The sequence below is a fragment of the Aulostomus chinensis genome, chromosome 3, assembly GCF_037954235.1.
Source record: "Aulostomus chinensis isolate RoL2024-O1b breed Wild chromosome 3, RoL_Achi_v1.0, whole genome shotgun sequence".
NCBI classification, from domain to species: Eukaryota; Metazoa; Chordata; class Actinopteri; order Syngnathiformes; family Aulostomidae; genus Aulostomus; species Aulostomus chinensis.
This window is the reverse complement of record NC_141322.1, coordinates 8,274,823-8,291,686: the sequence shown is the minus strand read 5'-3', so window position 1 is coordinate 8,291,686 and position 16,864 is coordinate 8,274,823. Positions and strand designations below refer to the sequence as shown.

At 42.6% G+C, this 16,864-nt stretch overlaps 1 protein-coding gene across 2 annotated transcripts in view; it reads left to right on the top strand.

Annotated features, from left to right (window-relative positions):
* The window catches only part of LOC147267556 (cytosolic 10-formyltetrahydrofolate dehydrogenase-like), a 100,227-nt gene extending 84,310 nt beyond the window's left edge, over positions 1-15,917 (top strand). For both annotated transcript variants that reach the window (XM_086198468.1, XM_086198469.1), the window contains exons 16-24: positions 1,995-2,100; positions 2,220-2,307; positions 2,791-2,884; positions 2,967-3,066; positions 3,156-3,254; positions 6,681-6,846; positions 6,998-7,103; positions 7,809-8,008; positions 12,630-15,917. In XM_086198468.1, the coding sequence (XP_086054594.1) occupies positions 1,995-2,100; positions 2,220-2,307; positions 2,791-2,884; positions 2,967-3,066; positions 3,156-3,254; positions 6,681-6,846; positions 6,998-7,103; positions 7,809-8,008; positions 12,630-12,685 (1,015 nt within the window). In that variant the 3' untranslated portion in view covers positions 12,686-15,917. The remainder of the gene's footprint in view (positions 1-1,994; positions 2,101-2,219; positions 2,308-2,790; positions 2,885-2,966; positions 3,067-3,155; positions 3,255-6,680; positions 6,847-6,997; positions 7,104-7,808; positions 8,009-12,629) is intronic.
* Positions 15,918-16,864: the final 947 nt, after the last annotated feature.

The following is a 16,864-nucleotide window of genomic DNA, read 5'->3' as shown; positions in this document are numbered from 1 at the left end:
AGTAAACACACCAGGGGAAGAGGAAGTTACCTGAAATGAGAGGAGAGTTAAATGTCAAAATAAAACAGGAAGCCACAAGAAAACATAGTGTTGTGCCAACTCAACCAGACCAAGAGATTAATTCAGAGATGTGACAATTAGTCCAGCTGAAGAAACGCTTTCGGCCTGGGAGGCCTAACACCCCTTTTCAAAGCCCGAATTCAAGTGACCACATATTCTCAGACAAAGGGTCGTAAAAGGTTATGACTCTGGCCACTGGCCCCCCTCTGAGAACTCTGGCCACTGACCACATCCAAGAACCTGTCAAAATGCTATTGGCTGAGAGCCAGTATCATCCCACAGGAAGTGACATCTTCGGCCTCCACTTATAAAACTTCAGCGCGAAGAAGATTCTTTCTCTCTCGGTGATTTTCGCCTCTCGGTGATCTTCTCTCGGTGGTTTTCTTCCCTTGGGTGGTTTGCAAGTCTTCAGAAGATCCCATCCTCCGGTTCTCCACCTCGGACCTCGAGTACAGTGCAGCGACGACAGAGACCCCACAAGGACAACTCTCTCCCTCCTGTCCACTCGTCCAGAGAAGCCACCGTCGAGCCACGCAACCCGCGTGAACTGGTCCCTGGTGAAGGAAAACTCAACAGCTTCTTCATCCTTCCAACCAGTAACTCCAGCAGACCCTGCAGGCTGCCCCGCCGCCGCTCTGCTGCCTTCCGGGTCGAGCCGAACCACGCTCTGGAACACGGAAACTGAATCCCTTACCGCTCCACCGGGTCAAGTAAGGATTCCTTCAACTAGGCATTTTCTGGGCAGAGAAATAGCTTTGTATGTTGTATAATGTCTATGAATGTTCTGTTTATGTGATGGAAGTCCTGTAATTAGCAGAAATTACATAGCATTATATATTATTTATTGATGTTAGTTATTAATAACCGTGACCTCTCAAGAAGGCGTTACCGGTTATTAATACTGCACAAGTGTGTTAACACACACATTTTTGGGTTCATCTTTGTTCTTCCCTCTCTCTCTCTCTCTCTCTCTCTCTCTCGCTAAGCGCTCCGCTTAGTTATTAACATTCCGTAAGTTCTACCTCCAAGGTGCTAACTAGCGGCTAGCTAGCCTCAGCTAACTAGCCTAGCTTTTAGCCCTGCTGTGACGCTAACTGGTTGCTAGGCAACCATACTCCCCCCTCCCCTTCTTCACTCACTCACACACACACACACGTTTACACACACACGCGCACACACACATATTATCACTTGTGTCTTTCGTTTAGATAAAAGTTGTACCAACGTGTTGCTGATTGATTGATACACGGTGTTATTAAATATATTTTTCTTATATGAGAGAAGTCGTAGTGTCTTTTGTGTACGAACTTGTGGTCACGTGTCTAAGCAATAGCCAGTGCTCGGATCTCATCCTTCAACATCAGAGCTGTCCCTAGGTAGTTAATGTTACAGAATATTGACTGTTTAGTAGATAAACTCTGTTCAAGACTGATAACTGTTACAAGTTTGGTCGTATTATAGTTTCCCTGACCTCATCAGGGTGGTGCCCCGTATAATTAATATTTAATATTAATTAGTAATTTATTTATTAATCGATAATTATATTCATAATTATCAATTATCATTATTTTTGACCAGTTCGCTCTTCAGCGCACAACAATAGACACAAGACAAACAAACAAAAAAATGCAACCAGACTACTTGGACATGACAGGGTGGCTACAAGCTATCTGTTTGGTTTATTTGCTCAATGGAGTTTTTCCACCTCCTGGGTTTCATCGTGAGCTACGTGTTATCCATGTATCTGAGTCAACCTTGTGATTGACTAGTGACTGTCCATAGTCATCTGACAAGCTGACTGTCATAGTACTAGCATCAGATATGATTGGCTATACACCTCCACAGGGACCTTCTAAAGAATATTTGTAATAGCTAATAGACCAATGTGAAGCAGGGTCATTGGCATGGCATGTTTTCCCCCTCTTTTTACTTAGGGTGTGTGCCATTGTGATTCCCTGGAACTACCCTCTGATGATGCTGGCCTGGAAGACAGCTGCCTGCCTGGCAGCTGGAAACACAGTTGTTCTCAAACCTGCACAGGTCAGCATGCATACTGGCAGTTGATCTGCATTTAGACAAGACTGTGGGGAAATGGCTTTGTAGTTCGTAGTCATACTGTTCAGTTGAAAAGCAAGCAAGTAAGTTGTGTCTGTTTCTAGGTAACTCCACTGACAGCTCTGAAGTTTGCTGAGTTGGCAGCTAGAGCTGGACTGCCCAAAGGAGTGATTAACATTCTACCTGGTTCAGGTAGGAACATTTTTCTGTTTATCTTTGAGCATGTCTGGTTTAGTGACTACTCCCATTGTTGGAATATGTATGCATGAGTGAAGTAGCAAAGAAATTTACACTGCAGAGCTGAAGGTGTCAATAGCCAGCTGGATGCTGACGAAATTGATGTCCACTTTAGTCAAAAAGGGAGGATGAGCTGATCATTAATATTATGTCTGTATCAATTTTGTGCCATTCAAGAACATGTGGGAGAAGTTTGGAGGATATATACTCTTGGAAAATTACTGTATATAGAAAATAACATTTCCTAGAAAATTTGTTTTTGGGAGAATTCAGACTTGATTAAGGTGGAATCCATAGAATCCCACTTCTAACATAATTAAGAAATTATGTCCATGTTAAGCATAAACACTCAGTACAAGCAGCTCTTTCTGAGTTTTGTCAAGCATCAATTGCACAATATCACTGGAATTGTCATGAAAGCCAAATTACTGTTTGTAGGCGCTCTGGTGGGTCAGCGTCTCTCTGACCATCCTGACATTCGTAAAATGGGCTTCACAGGTTCCACTGAAATCGGTAAACACATCATGAAGAGGTGAGAGGTAGTCTACATTTAAAGAACTATCTGAGCAGATTTTTACATCTCAGCTCATATGTATATTGCCTTCTATCTTAAGCTGCGCAGTCAGCAATGTGAAGAAAGTTTCTTTAGAACTGGGAGGAAAATCTCCTCTCATCATCTTCAGCGACTGTGAAATGGATAAAGCTGTGCGCATGGTAGGTTCACTCATTAGAGGATGTCTTTTTATAATTTTGATGCACATTTAAATAATTATAATTGGTTGTTATATTCTTTTGTATTTCAGGGCATGAGCTCAGTGTTCTTCAACAAGGGAGAGAACTGCATTGCAGCTGGTAGACTTTTTGTAGAAGACAGCATTCATGACCAGTTTGTGAAAAAAGTGGTATGTGACTTGTTTTTTTACTTATTTGTTGATTGGATAGGGACATCACACATTAATGAGCACCAGTATATGGAACTACACATTGTAAGTGTTTGGCTTGTCCCATTTACTTGGAGATGATAATGTTAAACTTGACCAACTCAGAGATTTGCTCTGACTAAGCTAGTTACATTTTAACATGTTGTAACAGTCAGATTCTACTCTTTGATATTATTGCACTGCCTAATACTACTAATGCTACTGTGCACACAGCTAAACTGCAAGGTATATGCTACCTTCACTTGCTCTCCTTAGGAAGAAAATTTGTGCAGGTTAGGATGTATGACAAATGAATGTACTGTAGTTCTGAAGGGATTTACCTTTGTATGGTATGTGAAATCCTGTGCAATCAAGTAGCAGCATGGAATGCTAGTCATACAGCTAACCAACTGTTGGCACATGCTGCAAGCCTCTCCACCTACATATCATGTTAGTGTATGCAGTAGCATGTTTTATTTTTACATATGCAACCGCTAACAGCTTAAGTTTAAATAATTCACAAGCTTTAAGGAAGTTTGACAGAAAACAGTGACATGCTTTCCAGTTCCCAAGGCCACACATCATACATTGAGCTTATGCTAGTTAAATCATCAAAATTCTATGGGACGAGTCATCAATCAGCCATCGCTAGAACCTATCCCAGCAGCTTTCAGGCGTGAGACAGGGTACACCCTGGACAAGTCACCAATCTATCGTAGGGCCAGCACATATAGAAAACCATGCACACTCACAGCCACAGCTACAGTCAATTTAGAGTATCCAATTAGCCTAGTCCCAATTTGCATGTCTTTGGACTGTGGGAGGAAGCCGGAGTACCTGGAGAGAACCCACACAGGGACAGGGAGAACATGCACACATAAAGAAACACATCTTGCAACAGCGGTGATGAAAACCTTCCTTTGAAGAGGCAGGAATGTAGAGTAGATCCAGGCTCAGTGGGACTTGCCGTCTACTTTGACAGGTTGGGGGAAAGAGAGCAGGAAGACAAAGACAGATAATTGAAAAATGCAGATACAGAGAAGGAAAGAGAGGGACAGAGATAAAGAAAGAGAGAAAGGAAAGGCAGAGAATGAGACAGATGCAGACATGAACAGGCTAGAAGGAGAAAGACAAATAGAAAGACAGGGACAGGGGACACAGCAAACAATATCAATTTTTAGTATAATATGAGCAATTATGTGCTAGCAAATACAATACAAACACAATGATTATGTTAATACTAGTACAGTATTGAGAATACTAATATGAATACTCCTACTACTAATACTAATAGTTATGCTAGGGGTGGGCTGCACGGTGGTGCAGTGGTTAGCACTGTGACCTCACAGCAAGAAGGTTCCGGGTTTGAGTCCCGGCTCGGGCACGGGATCTTTCTGTGTGGAGTTGCATGTTCTCCCCGTGCCTGCGTGGGTTCTCTCCGGGTACTCCGGCTTCTTCCTACCGTCCAAAGACATGCAATTTGGGGACTAGGCTGATTGGATCCTCTAAATTGACCGTAGGTATGAATGTGAGTGTGAATGGTTGTTTGTCTCTGTATAGTGGCCCTGCGATGGACTGGCGACCTGTCCAGGGTGTACCCCGCCTCTCGCCCATAGATGCTGGGATAGGCTCCAGCCCCCCCGCGACCCTTACTAGTAAGGCATAAGCGGAAGATGACGATGGATGGATGCTAGGGGTGGAAACTTGAGCCTCTTCACGTCTGTAGCCTTCTCCAGCAGCAGTATCATTCAGGGTTGGCTATAATCCTCCATATTTACATGCAACTGATCATTAATATGTACTGTCCCTGTTTTAGATAAATACATCAGAAATTTGAAAACCCCTGCATTTATGCTCCCTTTCATCAATATTTGCATTTTGCATTTTCTACAGTTTAGGCATCTTCAGTAGATTTTTCCTCAGCATAAAATGTTTATAGGTTCACATCTCTGATTTAGTCTTTTTAGACAACCAAAATATCCACAGTTCTGTCATTACTCTCTCGTATTTATTTCCACCTTGCCTTTGGTTTCATGTTAGTTCTCACAAGGGGGCTAGAGGAGGGAACAAAACAAATTGCACATTCATCCTCGCAAGGTGTTTCTGGAGAGACTTAAGTTGATGATTAGTGACACAATATCCATTTTCTTCTGCTTATTCCTGTTAATAATAATAATAATAATAATAATAATACATTTTATTTATAAGGTGCCTTTCAAGGCACTCAAGGTCACCGTACAACAGTTTAAAATAGATAAATAAATAAAATAAAACATGCACGATTTAAAAGAACAACAACAGAAGTCCCTAGGAGAGCACAAGAGAGGGCATTCAGCCATATGCCTGTCTAAAAAGGTGAGTTTTGAGATGATTTTTGAAGGTGTCAATGGAGTCAATGTTTCTGATGTCAGGAGGGAGGGAGTTCCAGAGGCGAGGGGCAGAGCAACTGAAGGCTCTAGCCCCCATGGAGGTTAGACGGAAGGAGGGGACATTGAGGCTGATGGAGGAGGAAGACCTGAGAGACCGGGTGGGAATGTTGGTGTGGAGAAGGTCTGACAGGTATGAAGGCGCGAGGTTATGGATGGTTTTGAATGTATGGAGGAGGATCTTGTAGTCACCGGGTGTTTTATGGGAAGCCAGTGGAGTTGATGTAGAACGGGGGTGATGTGACTGATGACAGGGGTTCTGGGGATGATTCGGGCAGCTGCGTTCTGGACCAATTGAAGCTTATGGAGGAGTTTGTGTGGGAGACCAAAAAGAAGTGAGTTACAATAATCCAGACGGGAGGTGACGAGAGAGTGGACCAGGATTGCAGCGCTGTTGGGAGTGAGAGATGGGCGGAGACGGTTGATATTCCGGAGGTGGAAGTAGGCGGACCGGATGGTGTTGTTGATGTGGGTATGGAATGATAAGGTGGAGTCGAGGACGACACCCAGACTCTTAACCTGAGGGGAAGGGGAAACGGAGGTGTTGTCAATGGTGAGGGTTAAGGGTCGCGGGGGGGGGGGGGGGGGGGGTTGGAGCCTATCCCAGCGGCTATGGGTGAGAGGTGGGGTACACCCTTGCCAGTCCATTGCAGTGCCAACACATATAGACAGACAACCATTCCCACCTATGGTCAAGGGACGGTGGGAAGAAGCTGGAGTACCCGGAGAGAACCCACGCAGGCACGAGGAGAACATACAAACGCCACACAGAAAGATCCCGTGCCTGAGCCGGGACTCGAACCTGGAACCTTCTTGCTGTGAGGCGACAGTGCTAACCATTGCACCACCGTGTCGCCTTTAGTGATAGAATGAAAATGAATTAAAATGACGATTGAGTTACCACAGTAGACTAATATAAGTGTGAGTTACCACAGTAGACTAATACTGTATAGGTTTTTTTTTAATGGCTTATGCCTCACAGGTTGAGGAGATCAAGAAGATGAAGATTGGTGATCCACTTGATCGCTCCACAGATCATGGCCCTCAGAACCACAAAGCCCACCTGGACAAACTGATAGAATATTGTCAGATTGGTGTGAAGGAGGGAGCCAACCTGATCTGTGGTGGCCAGCAAGTGCAGCGACCAGGTAAAGCAGCACTGCCTGAGGGGACACTTATTGGTGTCATAAGTCTCATATCAGCAAGTGTGGGTGACTCACTGATGATATGGTGGACAACCAGATTGAATACTTCTGTTTAATTTGTCTATGATGTTCTGTGTTGCTCTGACTCTACCAGGCTTCTTCTTTGAACCCACGGTGTTCACTAATGTGCAAGATCACATGTACATTGCTAAAGAGGAGTCGTTTGGCCCGGTCATGATCATTTCCATGTTCAAGAGCGGGTAAGCAATCAAAGTGTACTTCCAGTTAAATCATGAAGCAAGAGGCAAACGTGTCATGAATACGTTCATCTTTTACATTAAACTTTAGCACCAAATGTGAATAACATCCCCTGCATGATAATGCATGTGCTCTACAGAGTTCTCTGCTAACAAATGGGGATAAATAATTTAATCTTGCAACCCAAGACCTAAAATCTTGTTAGATCAAATAGATAAAGTTGTGATAGCGAAATTATTTTTGCTGGAATATGGGGTATTCAAACAATCAACAATTTTACCATCATCTCTTTCACAATATCCATCAATGAATAAAAGTATTTTGGGCCAGGCAGTACATGACAGGACAAATTGCAGAGAGCATAAAAATTGTTTTTGTTGGATATAATGATAATATAATAATAATAATTAGTATATGGCCCTGAGGGCAGGATGAGTCCTCTAATGTTAGATTTTTTTTAACAGGATGAGAAAATTCAGGGATTTTGTTTTAAAACAAATGTTTTGATGCTGATCTGATGACAAATATTTGTCATATATCAAGCGATAAATGAATAAGTAATACATGCATGCAGGACTGAAAATGGGAATATGTATTTTTCATTTCATGTTACCTTTTCAAGCTATTCAAATTTTGGATACATTTTCTTAGCTTTTTCTTTATTTTTATTTCTTTGTGGTTGTCTCACCTCTGTCTCTATGCCTCAGAGATGTCGAAGATGTTCTGCAAAGGGCCAATGCTACGGAGTACGGCTTGGCTTCAGGTGTTTTCACACAGAACATCAGCAAAGCATTGTACATCAGTGAAAGGCTAAATGCTGGCACAGTCTTTGTTAACACTTACAACAAGACTGACGTGGCCTCACCTTTTGGAGGATTCAAACAGTCTGGCTTCGGCAAAGACCTGGGTGAGAAAAACTTTTTTCCATTATAAGCTATACAGCTCCTGCTCTTTTAGTATTTATTTATTTATTTATTTATTCATTTATTGAAGAGGGCCAGTGCACATTTCAGCTTTTATATCCATGTAGTCAGCCAAGAGGTAGAAGACTAATTTTAATTTATAGTCCCTCAGGTAACTCTAAAACATAGTACAATAAAATACAATACAACAAATTACAATACAGCCACATAGATGATGAGAACAGTCACTGTAACTTATCTACACTTTAAAAGTAAACCACACAGTTTTTTTGTACCTGTGTGTGGGCACATTATCCAGAGGTGGGCTGGATGCTAAAGGCTGATTTATAATTCTGCACAATATACATGGACCATGCACCATAGTGAGTGTACATATGTCTACATTGGTCTTCCTGTGCTAACAATAAAAAACCTTAAATGTTATTTGGTTGCAGGGTATCTATCCTGCTGTGTTGGGTTGGGTTTCTTTTAACTATGGCAGCTGAAACAAAGCAAATAGTGTTGGGAGTTATAGGTATTAGTCATTGAACAATTGTTTCAGTGACTGATATTAATGTTATGTTTAAAACAAAAAAAAACTCAGACCAGAGGGTGAAATGGTGTGGAAATGAATGTGAGGAAATTCAGGAGGAAGTGTTATGTAGCAATATGGCCACTGCTGTTGGGGTTGGTGTTGGTAGGATGCATGGTTACATTTCTAGGAGAGTGCATGGTGTGGGGTATGTGGCAACGCTTAGATACATAATTAGAAGTTACAGTATAAAATAGCCTTAAAACTGTACATTCAGTCTCACACATAAGTCAAAATACCATAAGTAGGATATGTGTGATTTCATCAATATTACATACCAGGGTCATTGTAGTGCGATTTCGGCAATAGCTGGCAATTACAACACCTAACTTTCAGATGATATACCTTTTTCTCAATGGCCCACCATTCTTATTCACACATTGACTCTTTATGACTCATAAATTAATTATACCAGATATTTCAGACTAAGATATCTACCCCATTATTATCAGTGATCATGTTCCAGTAACATTCATGTAAAAGCAAAAGCTTGTAGCACCTTACATCTCCAAGCAAAATATACAAGTAGGATTTAATTAGATTCACAAAAAAAGATTTGAGGTTTGAACAATTTTATAACTTTTTTCTTACCCAATAGATTGTAAAAATATGCATACGGTCAGGGCCAGTTCTAGACAGGCATATATAAGGGGGCACATGGTGGTGACAGAGGCGGGAAAGGGTGTGGTGGTGGTGATGGTGGTGTTGGGGGGATGGGCTCTGAACAATTGTTTTTGTCATGGAATTGGATTGCACTTTATCAGACATTTACCCTAAGACCTGTCCAACTTGGTCCCACCTGTTGGCTAAGTTTCTGCTGGTGTAACTCTTAGGGTCACTGAGGCACGCAAACCCCCTGACCACAGTAAGGTGGCAATCCCTCAGGGGGAATATTAAAAAATAAAACAAAACAAAAATTCTCATCAGAATGCAACAACTAAAAACTTGACATTTACCTTAATTGGATGGCCTATATCAAATATATTCAAACCCAACAATAACATTTCTCACTATTGCCAATATTAACAAAACTAAAAAGGGCAGGCCAAGTTATTTAAAAAAAATCCCTTCTCCAAGTCTTGAAAAACAAAACTCATAAATAGAAAATAAATAAATAAAATAAAATATTCATCCAGATTTTGACAGCCAACAACATAAAATTGATTTAGTTGTTGTTCATTATCTCACGAGTCGCTATGATTTTGACAACGGAGATTTTCTGTTTCCTCAAAGTCCCCGGCAGTCGTCTGCTCAGTTTGTTCTGCCCTACCTTCTGAAAAAAAACTGACCCCGGGTTTTTTGCATACTCATAGTGATTGGATGTTTAGCTGGGGGGAGGGTGAGTGGGGGGGCTGGAGTGATACGCAACAATATGTGTACAAACTATGGCTGCGTCGGAATTGCCAAGTAGGTCGGATCATAGGTTGCAAAGTAGGTCGTAGGCTGTCCGAAACCACAACTGGCGTGAGTAGCAACCTACTTCGCAACCTAAATTCCAGCCTAAACACACCCACATTGTAGGTCGGTTCAGGTGCATCCTACGGAGCTACCTATGGCCCACAATGCACCGCGGACTTCTTCATCCCCTAAAAACTTGTTGACGTGCAAGCCAAGTTTGCACCACCAACAGTCTCCCATTCTTATGCAACACCAACATTTATAGTCATTGTTGATGACTAAAAGTGTGTTCACACCAAACGCGACGCGGTGTGAACACACTTTTGCAGGTGCGTTAATGTGCTTAATAATAGAGAATGAGTGAAAGGTGTGTTCAGAGCGGAGTGCAGTTCGACAGCCAGGCCAGTAGGTGGGGCTTTTGTTGGTGCTGTCTACCTATTTGCGGTATCTGTGCTCTGCCAGCAGAGGTCGTGCTTCACCACCAATCTTCTAGGGTGTCTGGTGCCGCCGTGTTTAGGTTTTTAGGAGTAGGCTGTAGCGGTAGGTCGTAGCAGTAGGACGTTGGTTGCCACTTGGCAATTCGGACACATCCTATGTAAGCTCAGCACGCAACCCGGACCTATATTGATGTAACACGCAGCAGTGGACTGTGCTTTATCTGCCCCACTAAGGATTCAGTAAACATTGGTTAACTCTCATCGAACGTGTCATTAATGTGCCGATCACATTACCAGGAATATTTCAGGGGCCTTTGCCAAGTTCTGTGTGAACCTGCACACAAACAGAGCACGGACTCAGGAGGGAAAGAGCGGAGAAGAGGGGAAACCAATCATCTCATTTGTGTCTTTTCCAGGGGATTTTTCAGCTACTATAATAAATCTTGTCCATATTCAGTTTGTGGGTAATCTATTGTTATCTTAAGGGAGAGAGACAAAGAGAAACGTCATAATCCGAGTACAAAAGAACGCAGCATTAGTCCGTGTCTGCGCTGAACCCTGACACAAGGCTGGCTCAGGCTACGGCTGTGTCCAAATTGCCAAGTAGGTCGGATCATAGGTCGCAGAGTAGGTCGTAGACTGTCCGAAACCACAACTGGCGCGAGTAGCGACCTATTTCGCAACCTAAATTCCAGCCTAAACATGGCCACATTGTAGGTCTGTTCAGGTGCATCCTACGGAGCTACCTATGGCCCACAATGCACCGCAGACTTCTTCATCCCCTAAAAACTTGTTGACGTGCAAGCCAAGTTTGCGCCACCAACAGTCTCCCATTCTTATGCAACACCAACATTTATAGTCATTGTTGATGACTAAAAGTGTGTTCACACCAAACGCGACGCGGTGTGAACACACTTTTGCAGGTGCGTTAATGTGCTTAATAATAGAGAATGAGTGAAAGGTGTGTTCAGAGCGGAGTGCAGTCTGACAGCCAGGCCAGTAGGTGGGGCTTTTGTTGGTGCTGTCTACCTATTTGCAGTATCTGTGCTCTGCCAGCAGAGGTCGTGCTTCACAACCAATCTTCTAGGGTGTCCGAGTGGTACCGCTGTATTTAGGTTGTACTAGTAGGCTGTAGCGGTAGGTCGTAACAGTAGGACGTAGGTTGCCACTTGGCAATTTGGACGCAGCCTACGTCTTGGGTCATTTGCTCCAAACAGTGATTGGATGTTGACTGAGTGCTGAGGGCTTGGGAGGGATGTGTGCTCGCGCATGTGTTTTGCGCAGCCCGAGAAGATACACACACACACAGCTGAGTGACTTATACCCGTTATACACTGAAACACGCGTGTTAAAGCTGATTTTTGTACCTGAATTTGTTCGACATTAGGGCGCATTCAAGCCTCCAGCAGACACTGAGCAGGTCTGAGCTCCCGCTGTAAGGGCTGTGTACCTCTGTTTTTCTCTCTGGTACGTCATCGCGCTTACAAAATGCCGGTTATGTTCCCATAAGTCACCGTGACCCGTATGGTTCCAGAAATCTGTAGCCGGATCTCCTCTTCACCGCGGATGATGAGCAGGCCGCGGACTTCACAGTCTTGCCAGTATGCTGCCTCGATCGATAAAAAGATGTGGTGGGAGTTCCCAAGCATAGATTCATTCACGTAAGATCATACGCAAGTAAATTGTTTGGGGGGAAAAGGAGTGAAATAGTCTTAGGAACATCAACAGGAAGACTGATCTTAAGGCAGAGGCCAAAACTTTACTGAGAGTGAGTGAGCAGATTGGCAGTGCAGCCAGTCCGTTTTTTTTTATTTATTTTTTTCCCCGGAGCTTCCACAATGACAGCATGACAGGTGGCACAATGACAAAATCGGAATGCGACAGGATGGTCGCGGGAAACCTGAGACAACGCGGGTTCTAAAATTTTGATTTGAGGGGGCAAGACATTTGTTTGAGGGGGCAATTTTAATGAATGAATGAGTGTGCCTCATGTCTTTAGTAAATATTTTAAAGCAGATCTTCTCAACTCTGTGCTATTTGTGGAACATCAAAACCTATCGTTTGTTTCCACCTTACTGGTAGCCTAATGTTTTCAATCTCAGCTTGTTCCAAAAATAAACCAAACAAAATACACAGCAGGAAGAATGCGGACAATGTTCACTATCAGTCACACTAACTGCTGGTCTCTCCCTCCATCAGGACAAGAGGCCCTCAACGAATACCTGAAGACTAAGACAGTGACTATTGAGTACTGATGCAAATGAGACATCTGGTCCCCATCGAGGGACGTGAATGATGGAGTAAAACTGATTCAAGACTGCTGTCATTCTCCTGCCTATTGATCATAAAAGTGTAATTCGTCTAATATGCCAGTGTTTAGTCCTCTTGATAACATTACATATTTTAATGAATATATGAATTACAATTAATTTTCTTCATGATTGTTTCAAATCAACCATTGATGCCAGTGATTGAGGGTCTTAATAATTTTTGCAATATTCCTGATGTTCACATGAGGAAGGAAAATCTATCTAACCAATGAAGAAACTAAGTAGCTCTGCTGATTAATGCTAGGTAAGGCAAGGCAAGGCAATTTTATTTGTATAGCCTGTTTTCACAAACAGTTTGTCTCAAAGGGCTTTACATGGCATCATAACAACATCCTGTGACATCAACAACACAGCAATGCTGTGTTGATGAATCATTTCCCTTTTCACTTGGAGGACCATAGTAACAGTAATAGTGCACAAGGTTTGTAGCTGTAACTGCTTCAGTTAAAAATGGATTCAACTGTCTGTATAAGAAACATTTTTTCATTCCTTAAAAGATGCAATGTCAAACCCAAAGTAATCCATGTTTGATGCTGTAACTCAGATATATGGGGTTCAGGAATACAACACAAAATTATGCTTTTAATCACTGAGAATTCCGACACTGTCTAATAAACACAAGCACTTGCAATATTGAGTGTATCCTTGAGAACATGGTAATCCTGTGTATCGCAGCATTCTTCTCCTTGTCCACTAATCCACATTACTGTTAATGTTAATGTTTCTTCAGAGTAGGGGTACAAAAAGACATCATAATCTGTTTCCATATCTGTGTATGTTTGATCCAAAAATTATTCATTTCTGTATCTGTTCCTGATATTAAACCAGAAGAGGCAATGGCCTTCACGAGAATTTTTTTAATCAACTACGTGAATCCCATCTTTACCCTCTTTGATTGTTGGACATTGAACAATCGGAAACAATCTTTCCCTACTTCCACCCCTCTTAATTTCTTCAGCCTGGAGATTTACATAAAAAAGAAAGACGGCTGTTATTAATGAAAATTGCATTTCTCAAAAACTAGTTTTGGTGTTCACATTTTTGGCAATTATACTTTCACTGTCCTTTCAAAAACACTTGAAGCTTTCTTTAAAATTTCCTTTAATAAATTAAATGGAAGGCGGCACGGTGGTGCAGTAGCTTTAGGATGTTTTACACAGTTATTCAGGGCACCACTCGTAATTTAGTTTCGTACACCGAGAAACGATCAGTCTCAGATTAAAGTTTATCAATGAGTTGTTTGCATATCAGTGGCTTGCATACAAATATAAAAACAAGTTGGGACTCTTCTTAGAGCTTTTATATGATATTAATACAAAAACAAAAACACGTAAAACAGAATAATAGTTCCAGCAAAGCAATTAAGGCGCACGTGGAGTATCAGACATGAGTTATAAGATTTATCTGAGATTCAAGTGAACGGCAAAGGTAGCAGGTGAAAAGGTGTGTGGTATGAACGATAGTGACCCACAAATAAAAGAAAACTATTGAATAAACATTGAGCTGACTCCAAGGAGTCAGGCGAAGTTGGAAGTGAGAGAGAGAGAGAGCGATCGAGGCCTGAATAGATGCATCACTGACCTTTGTCATTGTGACAGCGCGAAAACCAACGGAGCTTACATTCTCAGCTGGATTGCTCCCGTCAATATATGGTACCTCTCCAATGAACTGGTGGGAAGACGGCCTCCAAAGCCTTTGCGTCGATGACCGTGGCTCCCGCTGGGATTCGCTGGATGGAGAAGGGAAGCGCGTTGATTTGCTACCGTCTGGTCACAGGCTGCTGGCTGGCTTGATGCAATGCCCTTCTCAAGCACAAGGTGGCTTCTCTCCACTCGTCAGGATGGAGATGCGAGGCTCTCGGGAGGTCAATAGTAATGTGACCATGAGCCACGATCAATAATGAGTTACAAAAATAGAAAATCAAGAATTTAAATGCTACGCAGAACGATGCGTTCACGAGCTCAAAAATGAGAGGCACATTCAACTCTGTGTACCGAAAAAAACTTCTCTAAAGGAAAAGTTATTGCAAGGAAAGACAAGAGGTTCTGTGTAAAGTTAAAGAACAAAGAAACAAAAATTAAGTAGAATAGAAAAGAAAAGGGGAGAGACGGACCAGCCGCTCTAGGAGCTCGCGCGCAAAAACAAGAAGCGCTGAAGAGAGCCCCCGAACCCAACCCAACTGATGGTGTCAGGAATATTATAGGGAACTGGTCCGCTGAGGGGGAGTGACCTTTGACCTGTGTGGGGCTGCTGGCCAATCAACACACTTTGCCGTCCTCAATACTCCTCTGATGTTACCGTATTAAATGGGATAAACAGAACTTTTTAATCACAGGAACATTCGAATCAACGTAATTAATTGGATGCTGGAATGTTTAAGAACTCATAGATCCCAAGAAAGAGGGTGCATCTTCACATGATGAGACAATGCATCCCCAGTTCATAATCTCAGGTCTCTTCCACAAGGCAAATGTTTATTACGCCCTGCGGGGGTAGAGGTTGCAGAGAGGTAAGAGACCCCCCTTTGGCTAGCTCTCCTGACTGGAGTTAGGACTTCCTTGGTCAGGATGAATGAGAGTCTTGATGATCAAGGATGACCACCATCTTGATTGTTACAAATGGCTTGATGTCGTAAAAAGGAAGGGGAAGTAGAAGTTCTTGGTTTATGTAAGGGTTAATTGTCATTATAAAAGGCCAGAGAGGGGAAGTTCCAGCTTATCTTTTTAGGTTGACTGTTCTGAAGGGATTTACTCCAGACATCCTGAGGAGTGTGATGAGGGAAAAGGGGGCTAGTGCACTACACTATTCTAAAATGTAGAAGGGTGTCTGCATCGCATACTTTTAGAAACTCAAGCAACCCCAAGTAACCCTGCATCCAGGGAGCAAATGGTTCTAGCTGGTGTGAGAAAATGAGCTTTTGATCATGTTCTGTTCATATGGCACCATTATATCAGGAGTTGATTGTGTATAAGTACATGATGTGATTGTTTATGTTAAGTTGTGCAGGCTGCTAGTTGCGCCCGAACTGTCAAGGCTGAATGACGAAAACAACAGGACAAGACGACCTGACTGTGCAGGAGGCAGGAGTACTAATCAAGAAGTGTGATATGCATGAGTGTAAAATTACGTATGCAAAAAAGGTGTGGCTTCAAGCATATATTCACTGTTTGTGAATATCTTATTCGGACTCTCTGCTGCACTCTCAAGGTGCATGTAGTGGGGTATCCAGATATATCTGTGTCTGCTTTGTTGTGTGAAATAAAGTGTTGATTTGTCTAAAGCACACGACTCCAGTTGATCTCTTCTCATCAACGGACCCGGTGAAGTCGGCGTACTTCAACACTGGACAATAGGGGACTATGAGCTCTGTCAGATATGAAGGGGTCTGATTATTGAGGACTTTGTGTGTTAGAAGAATTTTAAATTATATTCTAAATTGGACAGGGAGCCAATGCAGAGAGGGCAGTACAAGGCAAGGCAATTTTATTTGTATAGCCCATTTTCACAAACAGTTTGTCTCAAAGGGCTTCACATGGAATCATAACAACATCCTCTGCCCTTTGACCCTCACATCGACTGAGGAAAAACTCCATAGAAAACCCTTTTAACAGGGAAAAATCTGAGAAACCTCAGGGTGAGCAACAGAGGAGGGATCCCTCACCCAGGACGGACAGAGATGTAGATGTTGTTACAGACAAGAAAACAGTTTACAATGGGAATGTGGGAAACATGGAAATGTTCATAACAGTTAAAGAAGGAAGCTTCTGGAAGGGGAGGCAGGGAGAGCAAGCCAGCTTGATGGGGGACTGGATGGCAGACTGGTTCAGCATCTCTGGTGGATCTGTGGAAACACAGAGTTTCAGGATAGACATGGTCTCTTCTGCCAGTTCTAGTCAACATGTGGGCAGCAGCGTTTTGGACCAGCTGGAGAGTCTGGAGGGACTTCTAGGTGCAGCCTGATAAGAGGGAATCGCGGTAATCCAGCCTGGAAGTGACAAAAGCATGGACTAGTTTTTCTGCATCTTTTTGAGACAGGTGTTGGGCCAACACAACCAGGAGAAGAGATTAATTCAGAGATTTGACAATTAAAGCATCTGAAGAAGG